At 45.0% G+C, this 13,420-nt stretch overlaps 1 protein-coding gene across 1 annotated transcript in view; it reads left to right on the top strand.

Annotated features, from left to right (window-relative positions):
- The window catches only part of itga7 (integrin, alpha 7), a 107,442-nt gene that overhangs the window by 53,219 nt on the left and 40,803 nt on the right, over nt 1–13,420 (top strand). Inside the window, exons 2-3 of the mRNA XM_084317573.1 lie at nt 12,459–12,586; nt 13,133–13,212. Of these exons, the coding sequence (XP_084173699.1) occupies nt 12,459–12,586; nt 13,133–13,212 (208 nt within the window). The remainder of the gene's footprint in view (nt 1–12,458; nt 12,587–13,132; nt 13,213–13,420) is intronic.

Below are 13,420 nucleotides of genomic sequence, written 5' to 3'. Positions count from 1 at the left end.
CTATTCTTGCAATTACCATTCGGAGCGCGGCGGCGCTGCAGCCTGAACGCACGCACGGCACACATCAAACTTGACCCACTTTGTATGTAACCTGTGCTGTGGCTGTGACTTGTTGACACAGACAGTGATCGTTTTGACAGCCAGTAAAATGTCAGTCGAGAAAATAATGCTTGGGACCAGGAGTATTTCATATTGTTAGTAAGTCAGGAGTCTGAGAGATAATCATCTCTATCTAACTAAATAGATACTTTTTTTTATCATGGAATGTGCTGTGGAAGCCCAGCCCAGACCGTCCAGACGGCCGGACGGTAAGTGAGTTGTCTACTCTAACTCTACTAGTAACGTCTGCGATTACACAGTCCGACTCCTGAGCACTCCTCGCTGAGAGGCGCGCCGCCCCCCCGAGGCGGCTCACCCAAAGATCATGCTATGGTTCGCACACTGTCCACAGGCAGTGTGGAGGAGAGAAACCTTAGAAGGGCCATTCAAGGGGGGATCTCCCTTCTTAGATGTTGGTGATAGTAGTGTTGCAGATGGACAGTTGGTAAGCATGCACTCATGTGTGTAGTGAAACACAGATGAGTGCATGCAATAGCAACTGTACATTTTGAAAGATTAAAGATAGATCTAATAGCGATAGCAACTGAACATTTTGAAAGATTAAAGATAGAGTTGATAGCGGATCTATTTGAGGCACAGGGGCGGCGCAAAGAGGGTCACGTCTTCCCCGTCTTAGTCACGGGACATTCAACACTCCGGTCGTTGCTCAGGGACAGCCGGAGACAGGGAGATAGGGGGTGGCGCAGAGAGGGTCGCGAACTCCCCGACATCATCGCGGGACATCCGGCACTCCGGTCACCACTACGAGACCTCCGGAGACAGGGGGGCACGCAGAGGGGGTCGCAATCTCCCGGCCTTCGTCACGGGACGTCCAACACTCTGGTCAACACTCCAGGACAGCAAGTCATAGGGAGACAGGGAGACGGGACAGGCGTTAGAGAGCTCATGAGATTGTAGTAGGCGGACATAGCAATAGATACAAGTGGTAGCCTCGGCCAGAGTTGTTTCCAACGCAACCACCTCCCGCCATGAAGCTCGCGCTCCGTGGCCGAAAAAGGCTGGTATTCATTAATGATCCTTCCGCAGGTTCACCTATGGAAACCTTGTTACGACTTTTACTTCCTCGGCGGGGAGCTAACGCTACGTTAATGCTTCTCGCAAGCAGATCAATGGCGGCATTGCCGGAAGTAAAAAAAATAATAAACGCTTGCCGATTGGTGGTAACAGCAGAGGCGGGTGCAAGCGGTGTGACGTAATTGGCAAAATCGCCTGTCATTCAATCAAAATTGTTCTATTGCATTGGTTGAGACTAGAGCTCTGGTTGAGTATCCAGCAACAGCCCGGCAGAGACCATACTGGATACTGGTTGAGCCGAGCGACTCGGGGGACGCGCCGCTTCACATCGCCTCACCGTCGTTGCACCTGCTTTATTTTTTTTCACCGAACGTTCGAACCCATTAATTAAAGCCAGAATGTCAGCTTAACGAACGAATGTTCGAACGTTCGAACGTTCGGGCTCAGCCTTACCCCGTAGTGCCATGTAGTACCCCGTAGTACCCTGTAGTACCCTGTAGTGCCATCAAGGGTTCGGTGCTAGGTCCGCTCCTTTTTATGATCTACCTGCTCCCACTCTGTGATATCATAAGGAAACATGGCCTCCACTTCCACTCTTACGCAGACGACATGCAGCTTTACCTCTGCTCCCCTTCCTCCCCCCTCCCTCACTGCCTGCCTCCAGGACATAAAAATATGGATGACCACCAACTTCCTTCAACTCAACAGCAAGAAGGCCGAATTAATATTTGTAGCCTCCCCAGCCCTCCTCCAAAAGATCTCTCCGTGGATGGCTACTCCATCTGCCCCTCCACGGAGGTAAGGAACCTGGGCGTAATACTGGACTCAACCCTCTCATTTCACCCTCACGTCAAGTCTGTCACCAGATCCGCCTTCTTCCACCTCAGAACCATTTCCCGCCTCCGCCCCTCACTCTCCGACACCTCAGCGGAAACACTCATTCACGCCTTCATCACTTCCCGCCTCGACTACTGTAACGCTTCCAAGAAGGTTCTGGATCGCTTACAGTACGTCCAAAACTCTGCTGCGAGGGTCCTCACGCGCACCAAACCCTGGCAGCACATCACCCCCACCCTGCAAAAACTCCACTGGCTCCCCATCAACTACAGAATCCCCTACAAGATCCTCCTCCTCACCTACAAATCCCTGCACGGGTTGGCCCCTTCCTACCTGACCAACCTACTCCACCCCTACACTCCAGCACGAGGCCTCCGCTCCTCCAACTCCGACCTCCTCACCATCCCCCGCACCAGGCGTTCCACACTGGGAGACCGAGCTTTCTCTGTAGCTGCCCCCAGGCTGTGGAACTCCCTCTCCCCCTCCATCCGAGGCTCTGACACCATCAACCTCTTCAAAACCCACCTAAAAACCCACCTGTTAACACTTACCTTCACGCAACACGGCCCTGCTCCCAAGTAGCCCACCCCTGACTCTTTTCTTTTAAGCCACAGATCCCATTGTTTTGTTTGTTTGTTTGTTTGTTTTGTTTGTTTTCAGTTTTTTGTTTGTTAATTTCAACCACTTCATCCAATTGGACAGCACCTTGCTTCCTTTTTTTTTAATCTTATTTGTTTTTTCCTGTTGTTACTATACTATAATAATTTTTTATCTTTTATTTTTTCGAAATGTTTACCCTTTCCTTGTACAGTGTCCTTGAGTCTGAGAAAGGCGCTTCTCTCTTAAAATCCAATTTGTTATTATTATTATTATTATTATTATTATTATTATTATTATTATTATTATTATTATTATTATTATTATTATTATTATTATTATTATTATTATTATTATTATTATTATTATTATTATTATTATTATTATTATTATTATTATTATTATTATTATTATTATTATTATTATTATTATTATTATTATTATTATTATTATTATCAAAATAACCAACCTCCTCCTTGCAGCTGACTCTGGCCACATTAGCATACTCATCCTCCTGGACCTTTCTGCAGCCTTTGATACAGTCTCCCATTATATCCTCCTCAACCGCCTATCCGACAACCTCGGCATCACTGGCTCAGCAGTGCACTCTCCTGATTTCAACCCTGCCTCACCAACCGGACACAGTTTATCACCATCTGCGATTCCAGTTCCACCCCGGCCCCAGTCAACCAAGGCGTCCCCCAAGGTTCTGTACCTGGCCCAATTTTGTTCACCATTTACATGCTCCCCCTCGGTCAGATCATCCGCCGCCATGGCCTCAGCTTCCACTCCTACGCCGATGACACACAACTCTACCTCTCCACAAAACCATCCACCCAGCTCCCCCCACGCTCTCTTGTCAACTGCCTTCATGAAATAAAAACCTGGATGTCATCTAACCTCCTCAAACTCAACAACAATAAAACTGAGCTCATGGTTGTGGCACCCAAGGCCCTGCTCCGGAAGGTTGGGGATCTCACCCTCGACATAGGCGGCTGCTCCATCTGCCCTTCCGCAACCTGGGCATTATCCTGGACTCCACCCTTTCCTACCAAGCCCATGTCAGCTCCGTCACCAAATCCGCCTTCTTCCATCTCAGAAATATCTCCAGACTCCGACCATCACTTTCCGACTCCACAGCTGAGACCCTCATCCATGCCTTCGTCACCTCCCGCCTGGACTACTGCAATGGGGTCCTGTCCGGGGTCCCAAGCAAAACCCTGGACAGGCTCCAGTATGTTCAAAATTCAGCTGCCAGGGTTCTAACACGCACCAAATCACCCCCACCCTCATCCACCTCCACTGGCTCCCCATCAAATCCCGCATCACCTACAAAACCCTCCTGCTCACCTACAAATCCCTCCACGCTCTGGCACCTCAGTACCTCACTGACCTCCTCCACCTCTACACTCAGTCACTGTCCCTGCGCTCCACGGACACTGGTCAGCTCTCCATCCCCCGAACCAGACTGCGGACCTTCGGGGACAGAGCTTTCAGTGTGGCAGCTCCCACCCTCTGGAACTCCCTGCCCGCAGAACTCCGCAACGCTCCAACTCTGGACTCATTCAAAAAACTGCTCAAAACCCACCTCTTCAACGTGGCCTTTAACCCCTAATTTCTCACTTGTATGTTGTGTCTGTCCACTATGTTTGTTACTTTTGTTATTTCCCCCCCTATGTAAAGCGACCTTGGGTCTTTTGAAAGGCGCTATATAAAATAAAATATAATATAAAAGGCGCTATATAAAATTAAGCTATTATTATTATTATTATTATTATTATTATTATTATTATTAGTATTATTATTATTATTATTATTATTATTATTATTATTATTATTATTATTATTATTATTATTATTATTATTATTATTATTATTATTATTATTATTATTATTATTATTATTATTATTATTATTATTATTATTATTATTATTATTATTATTATTATTATTATTATTATTATTATTATTATTATTATTATTATTATTATTATTATTATTATTATTATTATTATTATTATTATTATTATTATTATTATTATTATTATTATTATTATTATTATTATTATTATTATTATTATTATTATTATTAACAAAGTGCCCAGTGGTAACCCTACAAGCCAATGATCTCACATTCTTACATCCATGTTCTGTAAATACTACACACACACACACACACACACGCACGCACGCACGCACGCACGCACGCACGCACGCACGCACGCACGCACGCACGCACGCACGCACACACACACACACACACACACACACACACACACACACACACACACACACACACACACACACACACACACACACACACACACACACACACACACACACACACACACAGTAGTAGTGGTGGTAGTAGTGGTTGTGGTGGTAGTAGTGGTGGTGGTAGTGGTAGTAGTGGTGGTAGTAGTGGTTGTGGTGGTAGTAGTGGTGGTGGTGGTGGTAGTGGTAGTGGTAATAATAATAATAATAATAATAATAATAATAATAATAATAATAATAATAATAATAATAATAATAATAATAATAATACATCTATCTTATATAGCGCTTTTCCAGGTGCTCAAAGACGCTTTACATGGGTAGCAGAGACAAAACTATGGCAAAACAAAAAACAGAACAAAACAGAACAAAGATAATACATGACAAAATAAAATAAAACCGACAGAATTAGAGGTCAAAAGCAAAATTGAAAAGGGAGGGCTGATTTAAAAGATGTCAGGGTGTTTGCATCACGGATATGGCTGGGGAGGGCATTCCAGAGGGAGGGGGCAGCAGTAGCAAAGGCCCTGTCGCCCCAGGTCCGGAGCTTGGTCGTGGGAGGTGTTAGGAGGTTGGCATCAGCAGACCTAAGGCGACGGGTGGACGGGTGTGACGGTGGAGGAGGTCGGACAGGTAGGGAGGGGCAAGGTTGTTGAGGGCTTTAAATGTGATGAGTAGTATTTTAAATTGTATCCTGTATTTGATTGGAAGCCAGTGGAGCCAGTGGTGGTGGTGGTAGTGGTAGTGGTAGTGGTAGTGGTAGTGGTAGTGGTGGTGGTGGTAGTGGTAGTGGTAGTATTGGTGGTGGTGATGGTGGTGATGGTGGTAGTGATAGCTGTAGTGGTAGTAGTGGTGGTGGTAGTAGTAGTAGTGGTGGTGGTGGTGATGGTGGTGGTGGTGGTGGTGGTGGTGGTGGTGGTGGTGGTGGTGGTGATGGTGGTAGTGATAGCTGTAGTGGTAGTAGTGGTGGTGGTAGTAGTAGTAGTGGTGGTGGTGGTGGTGATGGTGGTGGTGGTGGTGGTGGTGGTGGTGGTGGTGGTGGTGGTGGTGGTGGTAGTGATAGTGGTAGTAGTGGTGGTAGTAGTGGTTGTGGTGGTGGTGGTAGTAGTAGTAGTGGTGGTGGTGATGGTGGTAGTGGTTGTGATAGTGGTAGTAGTGGTGGTGGTGGTGATGGTAGTAGTGGTAGTAGTAGTGGTTGTGGTAGTGGTAGTAGTGGTGGTAGTAGTGGTAGTAGTGGTTGTGGTAATAGTAGTAGTGGTAGTAGTGGTTGTGGTAATAGTAGTAGTGGTAGTAGTGGTTGTGGTGGTGGTGGTAGTGGTAGTAGTGGTGGTGGTAGTGGTTGTGGTAGTGGTAGTAGTGGTGGTAGTGGTTGTGATAGTGGTAGTAGTGGTTGTTGTGGTAGTGGTAGTGATAGTGGTAGTAGTGGTGGTGGTAGTGGTTGTGGTAGTGGTAGTAGTGGTGAATGAATGAATGAATGAAAACTTTATTTAACAGATTGCAGAATGGGTACAATACAGTACGGCTCAATACATACAATTGTTAAGGGGATGCAGACCTGAGAAAGACGTTTGTCTTGTTTCCATCAGGGTCCCCCATTTTCAATTCATATAGACATATATGACATACATGACATACAGATAGTCAGTACTGCTACATCTATACATTTATGACATACCAGATTTGCAAATACAGTACTGTTTGTGATACAGAAGGAGTCAAGAAAAGGGAGTATATACATTTGACGTAGAAACTGTACATTGGAGGAGGTTGGGTGGGGGGGGTTGGGTACATTGGGATATTGACAACCATACTGGGTAATTTACATTGGAGGTGGTTGGGGGGGGGGGGGGGGGGGGGGGGCGGGGGGCACACTGTATAAACAAATAACACTGTACATTGAGGGGGGGGGGGGAGGAGACACTGTACAAACAAACACAATTGTACATTGAACTATTGACAAAACCATACTAGGTAAATGACTGTACATTGGAGGGGGTTGGGTTAGGATATTTACAGGGGCCAGTGTTGAATTGCAGTCTCCCGTAGGTGTCCCTTGAGAGAGGTTTTGAAAGTGGGTAGTGATCCACATTCCTTTACAGCTTTGGGTAGGGCGTTCCACATTGATGTGGCATAATTGCGAAACGTGTTTAGTCCCTTATTTGAGCCGAATCTGGGTTTAACATGATTTGTGGAGCTCCCTCTGGTGTTGTGATCGTGGTATTCACTGACCTTTGGGAAGTATTTTGACATGTACATGGGTACCTTGGTCGTGTAGTGTATCTTGTAGACCAGGCCCATTGCAAGTTGTTGTACTCTGTCGTCTACTCTAAGCCATCCTAGGTTGTCGAAGTGGGCAGGGGTGAGGTGGGTTCTAGGAGTAAGGTCAAGCAGTAGTCTGACCAGTTTGTTTTGAGATGTTTGTAATTTTGTTTTTAGCGCCTTTGAGGTGCTTTGGTACCATGAGGTGCAAGCATAGTCGTAGTACCCCTGAATGAGTGCTCCTGCCAGAGTCTTCAGGGTGTTCTTGTTTACCAGAGAGGAGATCCGGTACAAGAATCGAGTTCGTTGGTTGACTTTTTTTATTACATTGGATGCCATTTTGTCACAGGAGAGATTAGCCTCTAGGATGGAACCCAGGTAGGTAATTTCATCTTTCCTTGTGACAATATTGTCACCCACTGTAACTGAGAAGCCGTCGGTCTTGCTGAGTTTGTTATTTGAACCGAAGAGAATGGACTCTGTTTTGCCCATGTGTAATGATAGTTTGTTATCAGCGAGCCATATGCAGATTCTGCCTAGTTCCGAGCTGAGGGTTTTTTCAACCTGTAACTTGTTCTTGTCAGAGACCAGCAGGGCTGAGTCGTCCGCAAACAGGAACAAGTTGCAGTCACAAGCTGACGACATGTCATTTGCATAAATTAGGAACAGTAGCGGTCCTAGTATGCTTCCTTGTGGAACACCACAGCTCACTGTGAGGGGGGGGGATAGGGTACCGTTTACCTCCACCATCTGTTCCCTCCCCTCAAGGTAGGATTGCATCCAGCTCACTGATAGACTATCAAAACCAATTGCTTTTAGCTTGTCAATCAGAATGGAGTGATTGACCGTGTCAAAGGCCTTTTGTAGGTCCAGCATGACCATGCCGCAGTATTTGCCTGCGTCCACCTCTTGTTTGATGTGGTCATTCAAATAGAGAAGGCATGTGTCAGTGGAGTGGGATGTTCTGAAGCCAGATTGGAATTCGTAGATTAGATTTTTTTCCGCTAGGTACTTTTCGACCTGTTCGTAGACTATTTTTTCCATGACTTTCGAGATGGAGGTGAGAATAGAAACAGGGCGGTAGTTGCCTGGGTCTAATTTGCTGCCCTTTTTGTGCAGAGGGGTCACCCTCGCAATTTTGAAGTCCTTGGGGACGTGTCCCTGTTTTATGGAGAGGTTTATTATGTGTGTGATGATTGGTGTGATGGCGGCTGCTGAGTCTCTGAGGAATTTGGAGGGGATGTTGTCATGGCCAGTGGCCTTGTTAGGTTGGAGGGCGCTCAGTTTATTGAGTACCTCATCTGTTGTTACCATTTCCAGCTTGAAGTCGTCCTTGCGGACCCCTAGGTTTTTGTAGTAAGCTACTATGTGTTCTACCCCATAAAGCCCTGAGTGGGAGGGTAGTTTGTTTACCAGTGTTGTGGCTATGTTTGTGAAGAAAATGTTTAAGTAATTGGCTACATCCAGCTTGTCTGTGATGAGCGTGTTGTCAGTTTTTATGTTTATGTTTGAGAATCTGGTTTTAAGTTTTTTACTGCATCCTAGTTGATTATTGAGTAATTTCCAAAGTTCACGTGGTTTGTTTTTGTTTTCCTCAGTTTTGTCATTGATGAAATTCTTTTTTGCAGTTTTGATCATGGAGTTTACGTCGTTTCTTAGTCTGTTTCTTTCTAGTTTGAGTTCAGTCACGTGGGCTTGGAGTTCACTGCTCGTTCTTTTAGTAAGCTTTGACTGACTTTTACGAAACTCAGAGCATTTTTTGTCTCTGGTTTTCATAGCGGCCAGTATTTCGGAGTGCATCCACGGCTCAGCGCGATTTTTTACCCTGGTGGTTCTTAGGGGGGCCATGTCGTTTAGTATTGCTGAGAATTTGGTTTTGAAACCAAGCCATGTTTCGTCAACCAGTGTACCATTGAGTTCATCTGACCAGTCCAGACTCTCCAGTTCAAGGTTGAAGGCCTCGCTAGAGTAGGTTTTGAGGTCTCTAGATGTGACTGTTTTGTGGCAGCCAGCCTTTTGTTTTAGTTTTTTTCGGGTACAGAATATCATATAATGATCACTTAACCCACATGCTATAACCCCTTTATTTGAGATCTTGGACTTGTCGGAGGTCAGAATGAGGTCAATGGTAGTCTGAGTTGATTCACATACACGTGTGGGTTGGGTGATTAGCTGGCTGAGGCCATGCAGATCACAAAACCTACTGAAGGCCTTGAAGACGGGTGCATCTTTTCGTTGCATATCCGTGTTCCAGTCTCCAATAAGAATTTTGTCTACATCCTCAACTCCAGCTAAACACCCATCCAGTGTATCATAAAAGCCACTATGATCTGGCGGCCTGTAGACTGTGCCAACCAGTAGGGATTTCGCCCTTTCGAATAGGATTTCCACCCATACAGTTTCAATTGATTTATGATTCAGGTCATTTCTGTTGATGAATTTGGTGTCCTTGTGTATGTACATACAGACACCACCTCCATGTTTGTTCCTATCATTCCTGATTATTGAGTAGTTCTCAATCTCTATCTCTGGATCTTTTACAGAATCGTCGAGCTTAGTTTCTGAGAAGCACAGTATGTTTGCCTTACCATTTATGAATATTTGTTTGATTTCATCCAATTTGTTTTTTAAGCTGTTAATGTTAATGTGAAAAATGTTCAGTCCATTGGCGTTGGTTATTTCATTGATGTTGGCAGGTTCGAAGTATTGTCCGTTTGTGATCTGTTCCTCTGTGTTGTTGTGGGTGGGAAGGGGGGAGGGGGGGGTCGGGTCCCGCGCCGTGTTGGAACAACAAAGAAGGGGGGAGGGGGGGGGGTCGGGTCCCGCGCCGTGCTGGAACAACAAAGGACTCGTTCCTGGTTGTTTTCGTTGTTAGCTCTGCTAGCTAGCCGGCTATCGGGCGTCGAGATGTTTACATCCCGCGTCGAGATGGTCGTCATGGTTTCGACCCTCGGTTCACCTCCTCTCGTCACTGCCTCACGTGTGCTCGTCTGCTGTGGCGTCATTGGGGGAGCTTCGCCGCCCGCGCTGTGGATGTAGCCACAGGTTGCGTTGTTGATGCTGTTGGTCGCGATGGGAACCTCCATCGCTTCTTGCTGTAGTCTCTGGTTCCGTGTCATTACGGGACCAGGGTTCTGATGTATGTCACCCGACATGAGCAGATATAATAAAAACATTGATCTCTTATTACACTTGCCTGCCGGGGGTAATTTCTTTCGTTCCGGATTTGCAGTAAGTACTGCGTGGATCGCCGTGGCTCCGAAGGCTGGATGTTTCCTCTCCGTGCCCGTTAACAAGTAGAAGTCGCAATGGGACTGTTGGTGGTAGTGGTTGTGATAGTGGTAGTAGTGGTTGTGGTGGTAGTGGTAGTGATAGTGGTAGTAGTGGTGGTGGTAGTAGTTGTAGTGATTTGTGGTTGTATTGTATTGTATTTTTGGTTATTTTCCTTACCAAAATAGTACACTTTTAACAAGTTTACTAAAGTACAACATCTCTTTTTTGAGGACAGAGGCATTTCAACCAGTGATGTTTATATCTGCTGCACAGCTGTTCATTACAAGTCTTCCCTGCCACTCAGACATTTATCTGTCTGTGTTTGTTTGAGTCTGGCGCTATCAGCGAACTGGACCATTATTTATAGCCAGCATAAGCTCTAATTAAAGGGTGTTGCTTATAATACGGCCGGGTATCGAAATTCAATACTTTTATGAGTTACTTTATTACTTAGTTTATTAATTACTTTTAGTAGTTCATCTCATGAGTGTCATTGAGCCAATAAGCATGTTTGTTCCAAGATATAACATTTATTCTGTTCTACCATAATCCAAAAGAATCCTAAATGTAACAAAGCCTCCTATTGGCTCACTCAGCACATGCTACACACATAACTCAGTAAAGTAAGGTCTTTAAAAAAAAAAAAAAGATCAGTATCGAATACCAGGTATCAGTATTGGCACCGGTATCGAAACATTTCAAACGATACCCAGCTCTAAATAAGACAGATACTGGGGGCCTGCTGGTGCGAGTTCCATACAAGCATTGCTGCCAACTCACCTGACTTGCATGTTCTGTTCTTGAGTACTTAACATTGCATACTTCATACTGCATCATAGATACCGTGCCCACTTTATTATAACTGCTGCAAGTTAGCAGTCACACCAAACAACCCGAGGGCTGCTCTCTCTCTCTCTCTCTCTCTCTCTCTCTCTCTCTCTCTCTCTCTCTCTCTCTCTCTCTCTCTCTCTCTCTCTCTCTCTCTCTCTCTCTCTCTCTCTCTCTCTCTCTCTATTTCTCTCTCTCTCTCTCTCTTGTGCTCTCTCTCTCTCTCTCTCTCTCTCTCTCTCTCTTTCTCTCTCCTTTCTCTTATCCTCTCCCTCTGTATTTTCCTGTGTCTCGCTTTCATGCCTGTGACATGGCTGACAGCGTTGGGTGGAATGTAGCTCAACGGTGGGTTTTTAAATAGCCCCCTGGCCTGGATCAGCCACTCCTAATAAGGCAGAGGGCAGTGCCTCTACCCCCAAAATATCAGCACCCACCCCACTGAAAATAAAACTTTTCCCAGTTACTATAGACTGAAAGGAAACAGTAGGAAAAGATAACACTGACTCATCATAATCATAATCAACGATATCTAACAATACTTGTGCGCTGTAGCTACTTCAGCCTTTGCGTCCTGGGGACCATTTGGAGCATATTCTGATGGTACCTTTACATTATGGTGTATTTGAGGTGTTCTCACTGGGATCTGAACCCATGACCTTAGTGCCAGGTCACGGCTGCACCATAATCCAGCAGTCATATCATGGTTGTATGTACTGCAATGGTAACTGTGGCAGACTGAGCTTGTTGTGTGAAACGTCACAACTGAAATAGCAGAGGAGCAGGTGATATTTAATCGTTTGTGCCCCCAGCACCAGCAGTGTGTGGTCGGCTTCACATTTTTCATACCATACCCATGATTTTTCTGTGCAATTTGATCATAATGGATTAGAATCTATGGTGATGCCCTCACTTTAAAGAAATATATAATAACGCACATCCTCCGTTTCTTGGTGCTGAGCCAAACTGTAAAAACAGTAGTACATGAACAAAGCAGGGTTTAACAGATTGTACGACGTTTCGACCCTTCCGGTCTTTTTCAAATATATAAAAACATGCCCTCACTTTATACATACTGTAGCTGCTGTAGCTAGAATTATAGCACATGCCCACTATAGTCTTCCACTCTGCAGTTCTTGTACCTGTATAGCAGGAACTTTGCTGGGGACTATGGAAGTAGGCCAGTGAGCCAACTTGGGTTCCAGCCCATCGTTTAAGAAACCGTTCACCATAGCAATGTTTGTATATTGTTCCCTCAGGATCCTGGTAGGGGCACCCCAGGCCGCTGGAAAGGGCCAGTTGGCGGGCAGTCGACCGGGGGCGCTCTTCAAGTGTCCGGTCACACCAGAGGAGTATGACTGTGAGAGAGTGGATATCGACGGAGATGGTGAGTTATTAAAATTATATTTATATTCATGTTAACCCTTCCCTGACCACAATTCCCTTTATCGTGTTTACTATTGAGATTATCCTTTGCTTTAAACTTAGTGTCATGACTCAAATCTTGAAATATTGGCCATTTGTGTCAACTCCCAGTAAGCACTGAGTAATATAATTTTAGGGCTGGAAAATGGACTTAGTTAGTGAGAGGAAAGCAACAGTTGTGATTGGAGGATCATTAAAAGAGGGCAGAGTTTAGTTTGAGATAGGTAAATTGTGTCTCTCTGTTTTCACTTATTTGTTTTTGTTTTACAATTTATCACAACCCTCACTTTATCATTTCATACATTATTGATATCGTATATAATTATAATTTTTGTTAGAAAACACTGAATTCCCTTGGGCACAGTAGTTCTCGATTTGTACAACAAACCACTATGCCTTATGGTAAACCAGTTTCTGGTGGTAAACTAGTTTCTGATTGTAAACCAGTTTCAGGTTGCTTTCTTAGCATGGGACCACTGTAATTCCCACTTAATTTTCCTTTTCTCAGTGAATCTGGACAGAGAGAGCAAGGACAACCAATGGCTAGGAGTCACAGTGAAAAGCCAAGGCATAGGGGGCAAAGTGGTGGTAAGTAAAGACGCTGCGGTTATACTAGTGCCAGAAACTGCCAGCACACACCCCCATCCTACAGTTGGCTTCCTGTTTCCAAAGGGGAAAAGCTTTGCAACCTTGTGTTTCACAGAGATGTCTCAGATGATATTATCTCTGATAAATGTAATCTCTGACACAGAGGTAATGCAAATCTTTAGACCATAATGGCAGACCTTCATAAAGC

The sequence above is a fragment of the Notolepis coatsorum genome (assembly GCF_963971535.1).
Source record: "Notolepis coatsorum genome assembly, chromosome: 6".
In the NCBI taxonomy this organism is placed as follows: Eukaryota; Metazoa; Chordata; class Actinopteri; order Aulopiformes; family Paralepididae; genus Notolepis; species Notolepis coatsorum.
Note: the sequence above shows the minus strand (reverse complement) of the source record. Positions and strands in the feature narration are given on the sequence as shown.